This window comes from Pempheris klunzingeri, chromosome 18 (assembly GCF_042242105.1).
Source record: "Pempheris klunzingeri isolate RE-2024b chromosome 18, fPemKlu1.hap1, whole genome shotgun sequence".
Lineage (NCBI taxonomy): Eukaryota > Metazoa > Chordata > Actinopteri > Acropomatiformes > Pempheridae > Pempheris > Pempheris klunzingeri.
The window spans coordinates 17,319,344-17,337,118 of record NC_092029.1 but is presented as its reverse complement, the minus strand read 5'-3'; the positions used below and the strand labels follow the sequence as shown (position 1 = coordinate 17,337,118).

Genomic DNA, 17,775 nt, shown 5'->3' with positions numbered 1-17,775 from the left:
ACTAGCACCACTGTCTTGTAACTGTTGCATGGCAACGGTGGAAAGTAACCAAGTATTTTTACTCAAATACTGTACTTAAGTAAACTTTTGAGGTATTTATACTTTACTTGAGTATTTCAGTTTTCTGCTACTTTATACTTTATATACTTTATATTGTACTTCTTCCCCCACTACAGTTATTTGACAGCTGTAGCTAATAGACTTTGGTATTTTTATTATCACAAAAAGTATTTTTACACTGTGCTACTGCTACTTTTACTTGAGCAGATGATCGGAGTACTTTTTCCACCACTGTTGGATGCGTCACAGATCTTTTACTCACAGACTTTTCATCTTTTCCCTGTTTGTCTTTCTCTCCCTCCTTTATATCTTCCTTTCTTTCTCACTTTGTGGCAAGTCTGTACTCGGCAGTAGAAAGCAGGGCATACTCTACATTCCTAAGGGGTGTCTGAGAGTCAAACTACTCTGACAGGCGGAAGGAGAGTCTCTCTCTCTCTCTCTCTCTCACACTCACACACACACACGCACACACACACAAAGCCAAGTTTTAAAAACCCTGCATTAATGCTGTGTACATGTAGATACTCTCTCAGTGTGTACAGTTATTAAAAGAGTTTAGTGGATGCATGTCCTTGCAGTTCACGGAGCAGAGGATGTGGGAAACGCCCGTAACAAGCACACAAGTACTTATATATGACATCACTTTGCCTGACTCACAGCTGGGATAGTCACCGCATCAAATGCCAGCTTGTCCATGAAAGCTGAAACACACCCCGGCTAGTAGAGATCCGCATGAAACCGGGCGCCATATTGGATCATCGGATACATTTCATTGAGTGAAGCAATGGGAGCTTTGAGCCTAAATGTCCGAGTAACTTACGCAGTAACATTTGCCCTTTCTGTCAGTCTAAGACACGCCCCTTTACCCTCTTGATGTTAGGAAGGATGACCAATCACATTGGAGTGCTCGTTTAAATGACAGCAGCGTTAACCAATCAGTGGCTAGAGTTTTGACAGAAGAGGCGGGAGAGAGGCGTGTCTCTGGGCTTAGGGTGTCGCCGTGGTGGCTCCCATTCGAAGGCGACGGCGGTCGTCTATATTACGGCTCTAATCTCTCCAGAAAAAAAGCGAAATAACTCCGAAGAGACAGTGAATTTGACTGAAGTTAACGCCGAGATTTCTTTCATATTCTTCTCGGTCGAGCTTGTGTCAGGGCTCTGGAATGACGGGGTGTGCGGAGAATTTGAATTAGCTCGCCGTTAGTTTCAAGAAAGAGTGAGTCCGGGGTAGAGAGAGAGAAAGAGAGAGAGAGGGGAGCCATTTTGTCCCGACTGTGTGGGAGAAAAGAAAGAGTGGAAAAAGAGGAATCACACGGGAGGAGATCCTATTTTTGCTTTCTGTTCTCATGCTGTAAGGGGTGGACGACAGTCGGGCTTGGGAAATATAACTTCTCGGCCGCGTTATTTGGATGGTATTTAGCCAACTAGCTTGCCAAAGCTAATCAACAAATCCCAGATTGTTAACTGTTACAGTTAAAAGAAGCGGGGCAGTTGGTCAGGTTGGCTAAGGAGCTGGCTTTAGACTTCACATAGACGTGCTAGGTTATCAGTTATTTTTTGTATCTTGTCTGGGTGAACACACGCTGTTTTTCAATGGCGAAGAAGACGTACGACTTGCTGTTCAAGCTGCTTCTGATCGGAGACTCGGGCGTGGGGAAGACCTGTGTGCTGTTCCGCTTCTCTGACGACGCCTTCAACACAACCTTCATCTCCACCATAGGTAAGAAGACCCCGGCAGGGAGGGGGGCACACACACTGGATGGTGGGTTGTTACAAGCGTTCCTACCCCAGTCGGAGGTAGTTTGACAGCTGGGTGACTCGCTTGACTCCCTCTCGTGCAGATGCAAATGGTAGGCAGGACATATTTGGTTAGCTAGCATGCTATCAGCATGCACTTGCTAGCTCTTCAGGCCTTCACAGGTTAGCTTGAGAGCTAGTTGTGCAGCTTTAGGAGCTCTTGCCCAAACCCCAGTAACCCATGTTTCAAATGACTGTGACTTTAACAACAAAACGTGATTTGTGCTTTGGTTAAGCCTGTCAGTAATGGCAAGTTTAACCGGTTTCGGTGCCAGAGGCATTGCTGTCATGGCACTTGACCCAGTGGCTAGTAAGCTAACGAGGCTAACACTGGGTAGCAGAGCAGGGCCGTGCTTCCCGTTTAACTGACAGGCATTTACATCTCTACATCAACGTGTCCAGCTGTGTGGAGTTGTTCCCGTCAGGAATAACACCTTTAAGCTAACACATCTCTGGATCTTTGTTCAAAATGATATGTGCCACACAAGTAACGCCAAAGCTCATCAAAAGAAGTAATAGAATGATTACCTAGATACTCAAAGTAATAATAGCAGTACCATCATGTCAAAACACTCCATCACAAGTAAATGTCCTGTTTTCAAAATTGTCAGAAGCATTATCAGTAAAAAAAATCCATAACATGTTAAAAGGAATAGTTCCAATGATCCAAAATGGCTTGTTTCAGGTTGTTGCCATGTTATTTCAGTTGCTGGTCAATCAGTACTGTAGCTGGTAGAGGTTAAGCTCCTTAAACTACATATGTAACCAGTGACTATCGCTGTCAAATACATGCAGTGAAAAAAATTGTTTAACTCTGCAATGTAGTTGAGTATATGTGTAAAGTAGCAGCTACTGAGAAATTCTAACGTACTAGTACCTCTGATTAGTATTCAAATAGTTATGTAAATGTGCATAATTACTTTCCATGACTGCTTCAAAGTGAACCATAAACAATTCGACATGGTGGCATCATCAGCTTTTTTCCCCTCTGACCTCTACGCATGCGTCCAACATCACGCTCACATGAGTCAAGTGTCAAACTATGTCAAATCCCTGCACGGCCCAAGTGAGCGCTCCATTTACTCCTGTTGCTTAAGATCAGCGCTGAGTAATAATGTAACATTAGATGTGTTTTGCTGAGCCACATGAAGCTGACTGGCATATATTTTTTTCCATCTCTTGACTGAGCTTCAATTTTAAGATCAGCTTTTTGTAACTTTAAGTGTTGCTTCTGGACTATATGTCTAATAGCATGACCATTATGGGCGACAGTGTTCCTAGTGGCATCCAGGCCAGATTAGATTTGTTGAGGTACAGCTATGAACAATCGCTCTGTTGCGAAGCTTGCTGTCACATGCATGTGTTTATGTGTTTGTTTATGGCTATGTAGCTGTTTTGTCTTGCTGTCGGCCTAAAGTGTTTGCGTTGGATGACACTCCATCATGTTTCTCAAAAAGTAATCAAAGGCTGTGCTGCTAAATGAGAAACTACATTATGGTGATAATGTGCTTTTATTTTAGGTAAAGCCACCATAACAGAGCTCTGCCTGCTCATGGGATGGTGGTCAGGTTCTTCAGCAGTCAGAAACCAATAGGGACATTTGCTCCTTGCAGAGGTGGTTTCCCTGCCATTTTGTCTAGTGAGTCAAGTGTTTCAATGCCTGTAAGCATTCTCAGCAAATGCAGATGTCATACTTTCCTAACCTTCAGAAAAAAGGAATATATTCAACCTACTCTGTTTATCAAAACTACAGATCAAGCTCCAAATGAACCTGATTCACAGGGTTGGTCCTGTTAAAGTAATTGTGTAGGTATCCGTACTATAAACATGGTCAGTTTTTGTCTAATTTGCCTGAAACCTTGTGTAAACATAGGATGAGGTTTTATGTGACATAAGTTATTTAAAGCATCAAGAAACAAAGATGATTGATATGAAACTGTCCATAACCATCACTGTGGGTTGTTAGTTTAGGAAGTGCTCATTTGTGGATTTTCCCTTTGAGGTAACTAAAAAGGTGACAAGACCTGCCGTAAGTCATAACATGAGGAGTCACAAACCAATAGAAATTTATTCGCGTCAGTCTGTTTGCTCAAAAGTTTTCACTGGTTCCCCTCGAGAGCTGTCCCCTTTTAAAAACATCAACATGGTCACAAGTGTCTGTCTCGGCTTGTCTTTGTTCTGCATCTGTATTCACAACAAAGCAGCGTCATAATCTGTAAAAAGTAAGGAATATGGAGAAGATAATCTCTCAGCACATAATGTAATCCAGACTTGTAGTTGTCAGGGAAGCGCTGATTATTAACAGTATACACTGATTATGTGAAATTATTGTGATATTGATCTTTAGATACTGACTGTCGGTTTGGACAGTCCGGGAAAAGGCCAGAGCCTTTTCAGAAGTACCGCATGTTCGGCCTTGCAGTCAAAGGATCTTTGATCAGATTACCATATCGTAATATATGATAATACAAATCTAATCATCGCTAAGTCTGCTGTTTAGAGTTTAAAGTTATCTAGTCATCATCTATGCAAATGCAATGATGTAGTGTAGCAAGTACAAAATGTACAGTCATTAGTATACTAGAATCCATTTTACCAAACAGTGTCAAAGTATGCACCCCCCCCCCCCCAGGAAAGCCCCTGCATATAAACTGGCCACAGCCCTTGATGTCTAAACTTTGGGAAGAAACGGCAGAACCACGACATGTGAAACGGGAGTGTGTTCTTCTGACACAGGACTCATACCTTTGGAGACACAGATGCACAGCTGCTTCTCAAAATACCCCCACTGGAAACCCCCCTTCTCTAATCAGTCACTCATCCTAATTCTCCAATCCCTCTCTGCCCTTCCTCCTTATATATTAGAGGCTATGCACATCAAGAGCACTGAATATGCATGATGTTTCGATCTGAAATCTCTTTCCACAACACATCATGAATTTTGCATGGAAACTGGCAAAGGCTACAGAGTAATTCATACTTGCAGAAGGAATAGTTCCTCTGGGATTGAAAACAAAGCCGACCATAAACCATGTACTTTTTAACACACTAAGATGTCCAATTCAGCTTTTGGCCGTCATGGAAAGTGTCATTCTCTTTTGAAGTGTGCCCATTTTTCCAGTGGTTGGGTAAACATGATTGCACAATGCGCATATTTTCTTGACAACTTAAAAGTGCACCTCACTAGGAAAAAACCCCCAACATTTTTACTCCTCGATAGGAACACATGAATATTAAGTCGTCCCTGCTGAGCCTGATGTTTGAGATCACAACTTTTAGTAATGGTTGTCAAGCAAACATACCGTCTTTTACTTTTGTATTATTACAGTATTGAATCGGTTGCTCCTGTTGAATTTTTTTTTTCTACAGGAGCAACCCAAAAAGCAGGTTTATGCTGCAGCTCATCTGCAGAGCCTCTATCTTCCTCTTTGTTTCTTCTTGTTTCTTGATCACTATATCCTTCTGTCCCTCCCTCCCTCCCTCTCTCTGGGGAGATCATAATATTTAGTGAGTCACACCTTGGCAGCCAGTTCCTTCATTATTCTAAGGCCCTGCCCCACCAAAGCACAGCTGTTTCTTGGACTTTTTAACCAACCACAGTTTCTGACCAGAGCTGAACTGACAGCTCGATATTTAACTGGAAAACACAACCTCTTGGCCAAAAAGTTTCAGCCATGAATCACTCCTTTCTTATATTGGCCTCCTCTAGGGCTTCACAATTATGACAAGATGATGTCCTATTAAATAGTATGAACAGGGTAATTCATCAGGATTTGTTGTCTGCATTTCACTTTTGCACCTTGAGGTTTTTTTCATCTTCTTGGCTGCATCTAGAAGCTGGTAAAGTCTGTTTCTAAATTTTTACGGGTTGCAAATAATTATTTTCATCTTGCTGCCTTTCACCCATTTTTCTATTAAATGTTTAGTCAATCATCAGAAAATCAGCAACTATTGTCATAATCGATAATCAAAATGCCAAACATTTGTCAGCTTCTTTGTCCTATATGATAGTTCATTGAATATCTTGGGCTTTTGAAATGTTAGTTGGGCAAAACAAGCAATTAGAATATGCTGCTACGGGCTCTGGGTTATTATGATTTTATAGACAAAGATTAATTTATTCATCAAGAAAATAATCCATGGTTAATCTGAGTTCTGGTTATGAAAGGCTCTCCTTTAGTATATAAAATGTCTAAAACCAGAGATAAATTCACTTCACAGTTTCTCAAAGCCTAATTAATTAGCTGACTAATCATTTCAGCTTCATGATGTTTCTAAATGATTTACAGTTGCATTACCTTGTTTGGTGGGAAGTCCTAGTTTTGCCCATATCAGAAATCTTAAATTATAATACTAGAGTAAGTCAATTTGGCTCCAGTGTAGTTTCAGTACTGTTTTATTAATGGCATCACTTAAGAAATATGTGCTACTTTGAATAAAATACAGATTTCAGAAGAAATGTGTAGCAAAAGAAGTGGCACGAAATATGAGACCGTTGGCCTGTAAAAATGTGAATACGGTCAACATCCTTGTTTGAAAAATAAATGAATTCAAAGTCCAACCTAAATGGAAACTGAAATAAGTCTCAATAAGTTACCACACTGAAAAACATGCACACAGGGAAAAATGTGTGCTCTTCCAAACCAAAAATAAAGGGGAAAAAATAATGTCATGATTCTAACCAGCTGCGTTTAAGCACAGGTTTTACAGTAACAATATTACTGCAGTGCATGAAAACACATTCTCACTTTTCCTGCCTTAACCTGATTTCTCTCAATAAGCGTGTGTGTGAGATTGTGCGTGCGCGCCCATTGTTGGCCAGCTGCTGATCCCACAGCTGTCTGCTGATAGGCTCAAGGTCTGGGCATGACACTGCAGAATCAGGAAGAGATAATGTTATTGTCTCTCTGATGGAAACACTTGTCACTCACTTTCCATTTCCCTCACCTCCTAAATGTCTTTCTTTGGCTGTGTCTGATTTTCTATTGTTGCCTCCATTTGTCTCACTGGGTTATTATTTTTCTCTGTTCGCATCAGTGCCACAGTGTGTTTGTGAGCCCACATTTCTCTATTCATCTCTGTTACTCATTGTCAGTGCCTCACATGCGAGGCATTGATATGTTTATGACAGATCCGTGTGCTGATATGTCGTCTGTGTTTTACAGGAATAGACTTCAAGATCAAAACTGTTGAATTACAAGGAAAGAAGATCAAACTACAGATCTGGTGAGTCAATGGACTGTTTTGAGATGTGGCTTTCTAGTTTATATTCTCATGTCAAGGTTGTGTGTGTAAAGTAGAAGAGGGCTGAAAAATACACCATCGCCGTGAGAATTGTCTGTCAATTCAGCTTCTACTGTTTGTTGCATCATAGTGAAACATCTGTTTGACATACCTCCCTCAGGCCCAGAAATATGCTAGAACAGGAAATGGTCATCGGTCCATCAGGAGGTTCTGCAGGATCCTCATTGTAGTCCACTACAGCTGATTTTACCCAACTGGAGGGACTTGATTTTTAACATTTCCTTTCGCATATATGATGGAACATGAATACTGAGCCTTAGTTTGACAGGTGAGATTTGATAAGATGCAGGTAGATCTGCAACTAAGAACTCTGTTAGTTGATTAATCGATTCATTATTTGGTGTTGCCACATATGATGCCTGTGTTTTGACCCGACATCAGTCCAAAACCCAAAGACATTCAAATCATATGAGCAGGGCTGCAGCTATCGATTGTTTGTCACAACACATGTTACAAGGACGGTACACAAAGCTGTAATTGATATACTGGCGTTTTTTAGACAGTTTCTAAAATGTGGATATTTTCTGATTTTCTTGATCTTCTATGATAATAGAAGTGAATATGTCTTGTTTTTGGCCTATTTGGGACAAAACATTTAAAATGCAGTAGGTCAGCTTTGGCTGTGGAGAATCGTCATGGGCACTTCACACCATTTGTAGTCAGACCATTAATTGATCAAATGCTTGGTGATGAAAACAATAAAAGATGTATTGTTAAAGGTTGAATGAAGGCATTATGTGAAGTTTTAACAAGATGTGGCACAGTGTCTGTCTCAGTATGGTTTTGGCTCTATAGCACCAGTGCTTCCCCCAAAGAAAGCATCAAATTAGATCTGTAATTTAAATCTTATATTAAAGACTTTTCTCTAAAAATCTGTGAATGATATGTAAAACAAACAATATTTTACTATCTAGATAGTAAAATAAAAGAACTTGGCAGCTCATGTTATTCTAAAATAGCTTGGTTTGCATCCAGTCAAGGTTTTGATATAACAATCACATTTTGCCTAATACTGTTCATTAAAACTCTTCTGCAGCTTCAGTCCCTGTTCACATCACATTTTTTTTTCTTCTCCCTGTCCAGTCACATCATGTCTGGTTTTAATCTTTAGCCTGAGCACCCAGAGACGTAGTCACGCTCACCAGATTCAATAGAATCTTAACTTTTGCACAGCCAGCTATTGTTTTGAATGTCAGTGAAGCGACTATTGTCAGTGTAGGTGTGATTTAGGGCTGCAACTGACCAACTGATCAATTAGTTATTTGATCCTTTAAAATGTCAGAAAACGGTGAAAGATGTTTGTCACTGTTTCCCAAAGCCAAAGCTGACGTCCTCAAATGACAAAATGTTTGCTCACAACCCGAAGATATTCAGTTTACTTTCACTTGCAGCCCGGATTTGATCCTCTCATGCGAGCCTGGTGCTCCTGGGCTTCTTCTCCTGCTCTGTATCAGCTGTGATAGATGGTTGTTTGCTTGGTTTCCCCAAACAGGAAAATGTTATGGATGAGGGACAACGTTAGCCTGCACTGGGTGTGTGTTTACCAGGTTCAACTTGACTTGCGAGGTTTACCAGATTTGTCGTGACTGTACAAGTTTCCAATCCGATTAAGATCATTCTGATTAGAGAATCTAACATAACTGTTTACATGGATGCCTTATGCATATATACTTATTATTCTGATTATTAGTGTAGAGTCCATGTAAATGCACGTATTGACAGATCTCTGGCACACCTTATAATGTCCTGTATCTGTCATAAATAAAGACATAAAATTAAATGTACACTTGAGGAGTAAGTAGGCCCAGTAGACACCATAAATTAAGAGCTTATGTATCTGTATCCTAAATACTATTATAATAATACAGTTTGTTTTGCTGGCTCAAACAGAACGTTTCAACATTTGTTGCTGGTACGTCTTGTGATTTGTATTCATGGAAGGTGAGAAATCTCGACATCTTGTAAAGTAATCGCTGACTCATTGGTATGGCCCAACATCTCTTCACAGCCTGCAGATATTTTGTGAACAAATTGTGCTGTGGAGCAGTGAAAATCTAATTTACAGAACCATTTGTTTTTCGGGTTAAAGGTTGGAATCAATAGAAGAAAGTAGTTATTACAACAAATAATCTGTGTTTGTGTGTGTGTGTGTGTGTAGGGACACAGCGGGCCAGGAACGGTTCCACACCATCACCACCTCCTACTACAGAGGAGCCATGGGCATCATGCTGGTCTACGACATCACCAATGCCAAGAGCTTTGAAAACATCAGCAAATGGCTGCGCAACATTGACGAGGTAAACACACACACACCCTTCACATTTGAAGGAAATATTATCATGTGGATTTATGTTGCTTGGTAAAATCTTATCAGGTGTTATCGGGGTTTTGGAGCGTTGAGTGTTGGCACTCCTTTTTCATCTATTGTTTTATCTTTGGCACAATGACAAAATGACTGAAATACTTTTAGGGAGTGCGGCCAACATTGTTAACTAGCTGGCTGATTTGTGTGCAGTGAGCTGTGCAGCAGGAGTCTGTGACTAAATTACATCAGATGAACCAGATGTCTGTATGCATCTGACTCATCGTAGGAGATCCAGGGCTTGTACTGTTTTACTTCTGGAATATCAGACAAAGGCACGTCTTCTGTTTGAAACCTTCAATTTTACTTTTAAACTGTGACCAGGATGTGTTCGGAACAGCAGCGAATGCACTCCAGGTGTGACGGGCCTCGACACTGGTGATCCGTCAGATTAAACATCAACACTAACACTGTTCTTTAGAAATAATAAGGAAATCTGGGTATCTAATACCTAGTTCTGCTTTACAGAGCAGTAAGTACTAGTTATTTGATATATTGTAGTATTCCAGCGAAGTATGTTGCCCACAAACAAAGTGTAACTTGCTTTAGTCATGTTTCATATTCGACATTATACTAAAAGAAGTTGCTCGGTCACATACTCTCGAAATGACTGTTCTGTGTTTTTCTTCTAGTAGAGCAGCTCCAGACCAAAGATATCATTTGGTGAAATACTTGTTGTTTTTGGTGCATCAGAAAATGGTTTGCTTTCCAGGGCTGTGAAAGAATGTTTTATATAACATGGTTAACACTGTGCTACATTACAGAGAAACAGAAAAACCTATTAATGAGCCTTTGGAATATAAAGAAAGATGATATCTGTCGTGACCCACTGAGTGTTCCCACGTCCTGTGTCTGTCATTTCAAATTAAAAGCCCTCTAGTATTTCATGCAAAGTCCAGCCATATAGGTTTTTTGACCTATATGGGTTTTATTGGTGTTTTTTTGAAGTGCTGCTCCTGAATGGGTGTGTACTGTGAGATCATGTGTGCTTAAGGGTTTGCTGAGAGTATTTAACAGGATCTGTGAGGACCAGTGTCTCCATCTTTGTTATAATGATAACAGATACAAGGACATAAGGCCATGAGGGCAAGGAAGTGTAGCCTGATGTACCCAACTAATTTCAGATGAATAAGACAAGCTGTCTGTAACATATGGCCTGTTTGTCCTGCTGCTGCTCCCCCCCGTTAGAGGTAGATACATCTCTGTGGGTAGCTGTGTCTCGCTTTTATTTTACTATTTATCTCAGTGGTGATTATTCTGCTATGTGAGTAATCCTCTGGGATCCATGCCAGATCAAACACGTTTGATAAATTGCTGTGACAATGAAAATCAATAGCTCCTGTTATCAATCTTTATTATTCCTGGGTGCAGCTATGCACAATGATATTATAACACTTAATCAGTATGAATTTGTTGCACATCAAATGATTGGGTGAGTCCAACAGGCACTGGGCTTGTCTGCAAAACTTTCTCCTAGTTTTTCTTGCCCTTGCTGTTGAAGAGCTTTGGGTCTAGTCAAGGAAAGGAAACACAATGCACTTCCTGCAAACTAAGAACTTGGCCTTGCTTATGTTGCACTTCCTATTGGATGGAGGGATTTCTGCCACTTGGAGAGTTATATGAATACAATCTCGATCAGAGGTTTCCCACCTATTTCTTTTTTTGCTTGTAACCCCTTAGAACAAAGATGTATGTATGCTTGCCTAAGTTTGCATGTGTCTTATGAGCTGTAACCCCCATTCAGCTAAAGAGGAACATTAGTTTAATGTTTAGAGCAGCAATGATTAGTTGATTGATAAAATTAACCAGCAACTATTCTGGAAATCACTTTTTTAACTAAAAACGGCAACATTCGCCAGTTCTATTTGTCATTCATGATGGGAAACTTTGGGTTTTGGACTGTTGGTTGGACAAAACAAGGAATTTGAAGAGACTGCCTTGAACTGGGCATTTTTCCACCATTTTCTGCTTTTTTATAGACAAAACAATCAATTTATTGAAGAAAAAAAAAACAGTAGGTTGATCGATAATGAAAATTGTCATGAGTCACATCCCTAGTTTAATTTTAATAATGTTTGTAGTAATTAGTCAGTTAATCAATTGGGCGACAGAAAATTTGGGATGGGGTGTTTTCCACTGTTGACTGACAATTTATAGGCCAAAGGCTTCATTGGCAATGAAAATATGTATTATATTTTAATCCCTAAAAGCTATCGAACAATTAAGAGTTTTCTTATGCTCTCAGTCATCTTGAGACTCCTTGAAGATGTCAGATTCAGTCATTTCCAAATGCAAATAACCTGTTTATTTCCTGTCTGTGTTTCATGGGGGTTGATTGATCAGTTGGCTTGAGGAATCTTGTCCAAATGCGATGGGGTCAAAACAATTATGTGCCAGTGTAGTGTGGGTCATATCTAATGCTGCTGGTATAAAAAAACTAATCTAATTAACTACTTTTTCTTCTTTATCTTTGTCAGCATGCAAATGAGGACGTTGAGAGGATGCTGCTAGGCAACAAGTGTGACATGGAGGACAAGAGGGTCGTACCAAAAGCCAAGGGGGAGCAGGTGAGATGGTGTAGTCCACTGCAGCTATAGCAGCTGTAGTCATCAAGGTCCTGCATGTTGATTGGCTGATTTTATTTATTGATTTTTTTTTTTCTGCCACTTTGCAGCTATTCATTCAAGCTCCTGAATAATGAAATATTAAAATTGAAAAAATAGAATGTGTAAAATGCAACATTTAAATGAAGAGCAGTAGTGCAGGAGTGTGAAACAATGCAAATATATTCTTTATAGTTTTGTTTTTAAAGTATTAAGTGAGCTGGTTTTCCTGATATCTGATATGTTCCATAGTTTGGCATTATTAACAAAACCTGCATCCCTGATTTTCTTAGTCACATTTCAGCCCCATCCTTTCATTTTGACAGCATGACACACTAAGACCAAAACACTATATAAAGTTGCAGGAAAATAGTGTGATGGCAAGGAGAGAATTCTATATTGTTTCTTGCCTCTTGAATTTACTTATGAAATGTCAGCTTACACCAACCACCAAAACAGTGCCTCCTTATAGAGTGTGCAGTAAGCTGCTGCTGTCTGCATTTGCATGCCATAAAGTCTTAATGCCTACTATAAGAGCACAGTGACTGCTGACAACAGCAGCTCAGACAGCAATGTCTTGGGAAGAAAAGCCATCGAAAACGAATGAGTGGGGGGTGAAAGTAAAAAAGGAATCTTTAATTTAGTATTAAAAATAAATTTAGGCATACAGGTATACAGGACACTGTATGTATGTTGAATTGCCACGGTATTGCTAAAAAAAAGAAGCCGCCACAGCTACTTTTTGGAGAGAAGCCATATCACAAGAACAGCTGAAATACCATTGGACAGGGCCATCTACACCAGAGACCTTGGGACATTACATTCAAAAAATTTGAAAGAGTCTTAATATTAAAAATGTTTGATTTGCAACATTTTAGAATTCGTTATGTTGCTGTAAATGTTGTGGGTGTTAAATGTTAGATGTAAAATCATTAGATTGACATGGTCACTGACCTGGTGGTGCTGGCTGTTTCATAGCTGGAATGAAGAGATGACTTTATTTTCAGGATACAGTCTTTAAGTATGTAGTAGAAATAAAACAAGCAGTGTAATTTGTGTTGAATGGGCCTGCTTGTGCAGTAATAAAACAGCACCCAAGGCTGCTCCCACAGCAAAGAGGCTCGCTTGATCTCAGACATACATCCATGTCGCGGAGGAGAGATGATTTCCTGTTTTTGCAAACTATTTTGTCAGCGTTGCTCTCTTCAAACTGTGCCTGAACAAAGACAAACTTGGACCCTGGTAGAAATATCAAAGCCACTATTTGTGATGCTGCGTGTGGGTTGTAACTCACCGTGAGCTGGAGCCTCTACACACACTAGTGAGGTGGTGCCATTTGGAAAGCAGGATTTGTCATTGAAGTCATTAAGACATCAGTTGTACACAATACAGTTGGCAATCAAGATGGAGCTGCTTAACAGTACAATCTTCTTCTGTATTATTTCAGTTGGATTTCCAAGTAAATGTGCTAATAGCAGATGGGGGATGTGTTCCCCCTCAGGATGGATGAGTGATGGCGGTGACTCCTGGGTTCTGTTACGTCACTTACTGTACATGTCCTCTTGGTTGACTGTATGAAATCTCCAGTTAATACCGACCGATTCCAGCCTGAGCCTGAGATCTAATCAGCAGGGCCGAGTGAAAACATCTGCGTGGGCGTGCAGCGCCTTTTAAGAGCTCTTGCTCATCGTACCAAAGCAAACTAGCAGTGACCTGCTGATTTAGCAACGTCAGATACAGATCTACTTACTCACAGACACGCCTACCTGACAAGAATGAAATTGTGAGTGTGTGAGTGAGTGAGAGTGAATTGGTAACAGCAGTGATACTTGATCTCTGTTCTGCACCGACGATCAGCCACTTTTATTTTTGGCCTGGACCTCCTTACACTTGTCGCTCTAACTCGCCCTGCTTTCTCCTCCACAGATCGCGAGGGAGCATGGCATTAGGTTTTTTGAGACGAGTGCTAAGGCCAACATCAACATCGAGAAGGCTTTCCTCACGTTAGCAGAAGACATCCTGAGAAAGGTGCGTGTTGTACAGAACCACCATGAATGCTCTTATGTGACTGGGATTACTGTATTCATTTTTGCTGTCATAGATATAGAACAAGTGCAACAGTCTAGTTCTGCTCTTTAGTCTGTTTTTATCAAAGCTTCTCAAGTATTCTTCTCCAAGTAGCCATGTCATTGTGTCATTTTTTGTGTCATTTTTCATGTCATTTTATAAGTCTGCTCTCAATGGCTAGTTTTGGCCAAATGTTTTTATAAATGCCAAGTTACAGCAGAGTCCAACACACCGTAGACTGAACTCCTGTAACACTCTACATGTAAAGTTTGAAAGCCTTTGCTCGTCTGTGATTTCCACGCAGTCACAGAAATACAAAGTGTTCAGGTCACAGTAAGGTGATAAAGTGCGTTCAGTCCAAGTGTCAGACACACAGTAGGTGGCAGCAGAGGAGGTTGTACCAGCACCTCTGTGTCCTTCTGCCCTCTTTCACAACCTTCTGTCCTTCTGGCAACAAGCAGACTGCAGGCAAAGTGGCCCAAATCTGATGTTTCTCATGAAACTGTTGACAGCACAAATCAGATTGAATCTGATCCTTTCAATTCCGATTTGGACCTAAATTACTTACAGATCAGATTTATTTTTTTTTTTGCTGAGCGACATCAGTCTGAACAGTCATATCAGAATTCACGCGAGTTTTCATGCCGCATGCAGCGACCCCCAACTGTCGTGGCTGAAATCTGTTTCTGTGAAGCCGTTCATTCCGACTCTGCACCCACACACACCTCCGTACACAAGTGGCAGCCACCCGGTAGCTTCCACAGAAAGCTACCGTAGATCCTCGTCCTCATGTGCTCACAGATTCGCTGGCTTCCAAGTAAACTCTGCCCTCAGTGGCCTCAATCTTTATGACAACGTGCTGCAACGCTTAAAGAAGAATGTGCACAGCCAGGCACAAAAACCCTCTAACCTGGGCAATAAATCTGAACGGAGCACTAAGACTGGCAGTGTGACCGTAGCCAGAGCAAACGCTCTTTACTGTACAGTGAGACACACTTTGATAAAATGTGTGTGTGTGTGTGTGTTTTCTGCTACAGACGCCTGTAAAAGAGCCCAACAGTGAAAACGTCGACATCAGCAGTGGAAGTGGAGTCACAGGCTGGAAGAGCAAGTGCTGCAGTTGAACAACTCCTCCGTTTCACTCACACTAACGCACACAGACACACAGACACACACTTGTTCTCTCTCTCTCTCTCTCTCTCTCTCTCTCTCTAACTGCTAACTCTAACTCTAACTCTCTCGCTCTCTAACCTGTCTCATGAGTTTTCTTGCACACTGACACTCTCTGTCTGTCTCTTTATCAGAATAAAACAATAAACCACTTCACTCATCTAACCCCCCCCTCCTCCCCCCACCCCCACCATATTCTTCCACATCTGATGATCATTTTTATTTCTGATAAAAAGAGAAATCCAGTCACGTTTCTTGTCATTTGTTTTAAAAGTTGTAAAAAAGAAAAAAAAAAAAAAAAAGTGAAAAGACAAGCTCATATTTTTAATATTTCCTTTGCCTGAGCTCACCTGGTTGGACACCTCACCCAACCTTAACCTCCCCCCCACCCCACCCTTCTCCCCACCCCACCCACCCACGGCACTCACCTTCAGTCAGAGGAAATCAAAATAAAAGAAAATGAAAACAAAAAAGACAAATGTAGGATTAACATTTTGTACACTTAGTGGGGTTTCTGTTGTCTAACCGTATTTGGTCATTTACAATTTGTTACCAAGTGACAGAGGCGTGGCTAGCTCCTTTTGTATGTGGGGGTTTATTTTGTCCTGTGCCTTATATGGAAGACAGGGGCGGGGCTGTGTGGTGGGCGGGGCCACATCCACCCAATGAAATTACAGTTTAATATTCTGTCGGTTCAGGCGTCGCGAGGAAGCCGAACCGAAGCAGAAGCGTTTGAATTTCTCCTCCAGCCAAGAGAACGGCATTATACAGTATGTCCTGTTTATTGATGTTTTATTTTTATCTGTATGATTTATTTTACTTTTATTTTTTTGATTTTCTTTTTCCCTATTTTGGGTTGAATTTTTTTTTTTTTTTTTTTTTCCTTCCTGCATGCAGATTTCTTTGGGTTGGAAGCGTTTCTGTAACGTTGTGTAACGTTTGCCACTGGGTAACTGTGGGCGGGAGGTACAGAAGTTCTCTTTGGAAATTCAAACAGTTTTGCAGATCCATTAAAAATAAGCTTGTTTAAGTTAACTTGTTTGTCCTCAATCATGTGCAGTTTCATGTCTCCACTCGTGCCAGATTTTTAAAAACTCTTTCCATCAGCTTCACATTTAGTAGATTTCTAACAAGCAAGATTTGGGAAGTTTGTGACCTGAAGAGGAGGCTCAGCAGTCCAGAGAAGCTAAAACTGTTATCCTGGTTTGGTTTTAACATCTCAAGCTGAAGGTCAGACACTTCCTACGTATAAACACTGAACTACACAGAGACTCTCCAGTACTGTTTAGCTTTCTGTGTCTTCCCTGCATTTGACTGACACTTTGTTCACACTGCTCAGTCTCTCATTTACTTGCATTACAACCCATTCAACTGATGACTTTATTGAACGTGTGCCAGACCTCTGGTGTGGTCTTAAGGCTCGATCCTGCAGATTTTCAGCTCACATTTGCTGATCTTGGACCTGCAAAGTAGACTCTCTGATGTCCAGTGAACAGGCCTTATTCACAGCACACATAATAACACTAATGATGGCTCTGTTCCATTTAGATGCCTTGGGAAGCCATATCAGTGAACTGGTGTGCACAATACCAGGATTAATGTCATTAATCATTAAGTACAACCTTGCCCGTCCAACCTGACAGTCAGACTGAATTTTAGGGTCAGACTAAAACCTGGTGTAAGGCAAACTATGAGAAAGAAATGAGTTAATCTATAAGCATTATTTTACAGCAGAACATCCAAAAAGACAAAAATCAACTGGTAAACCAATACATTCTGCCTCTGGAAATTAAGAATTTGCATAAAATTAGCCTTCTTCCTGAACACCAGCTGCACCCTACAGTTCTGTCTTTTGATGTTTAAAAGTAAAATGATATCAGTAGTGATAACTGATCGCTGGCAATTTCTTGTTACACAAGATTAAATAACATTTTTATTTTTTATTCTATTTTCTGTCCATAAACTCTCAAAATGGTGCTCTGTCATCACCAGTCTGTTAATATATTGATAATGTACAGTAGAGCTTTTGAAACTGGGACACAGGAAGTCTGTTGTGGTTCCTGTCATAGGTCTCTTCCCTCTTTGTCTGGCGCCCTCTAGTGGCTGCTTTAATGTTTGACAGGTGACACTGAACATCCATCCATTGTCTATACTACTTCTCCTTAAGGGTCGTGGGGGGCTGGAGCCAATCCCAGCTTACTGTGGTCCACCCTGCAAAGGTCGCCAGTCAGTCACAGGACTGACACACAGAGACAGACAGCTGCCCACACTGTGGACTGTGGGAGAGAACCCACACGAGCATGGGAGAACATGCAAACCTGCACTGATCTGTGCTGTCTGAATCTATACAGTATACTCAGCCAGTGATTTCCTTCTCACAGAGGGTTTTTTGTTCATGTTGAACACCTTAAAA

At 40.8% G+C, this 17,775-nt stretch overlaps 1 protein-coding gene across 1 annotated transcript; it reads left to right on the top strand.

The window, feature by feature from the left end:
- Positions 1-1,068: 1,068 nt before the first annotated feature.
- On the top strand, positions 1,069-16,397 carry rab10 (RAB10, member RAS oncogene family). The gene is made up of 6 exons (XM_070848869.1): positions 1,069-1,779; positions 7,022-7,082; positions 9,319-9,457; positions 12,000-12,089; positions 14,052-14,153; positions 15,230-16,397. The coding sequence occupies exons 1-6, from the start codon at positions 1,653-1,655 to the stop codon at positions 15,314-15,316; spliced, it is 606 nt and encodes a 201-aa protein (XP_070704970.1). The 5' UTR covers positions 1,069-1,652; the 3' UTR covers positions 15,317-16,397.
- Positions 16,398-17,775: the final 1,378 nt, after the last annotated feature.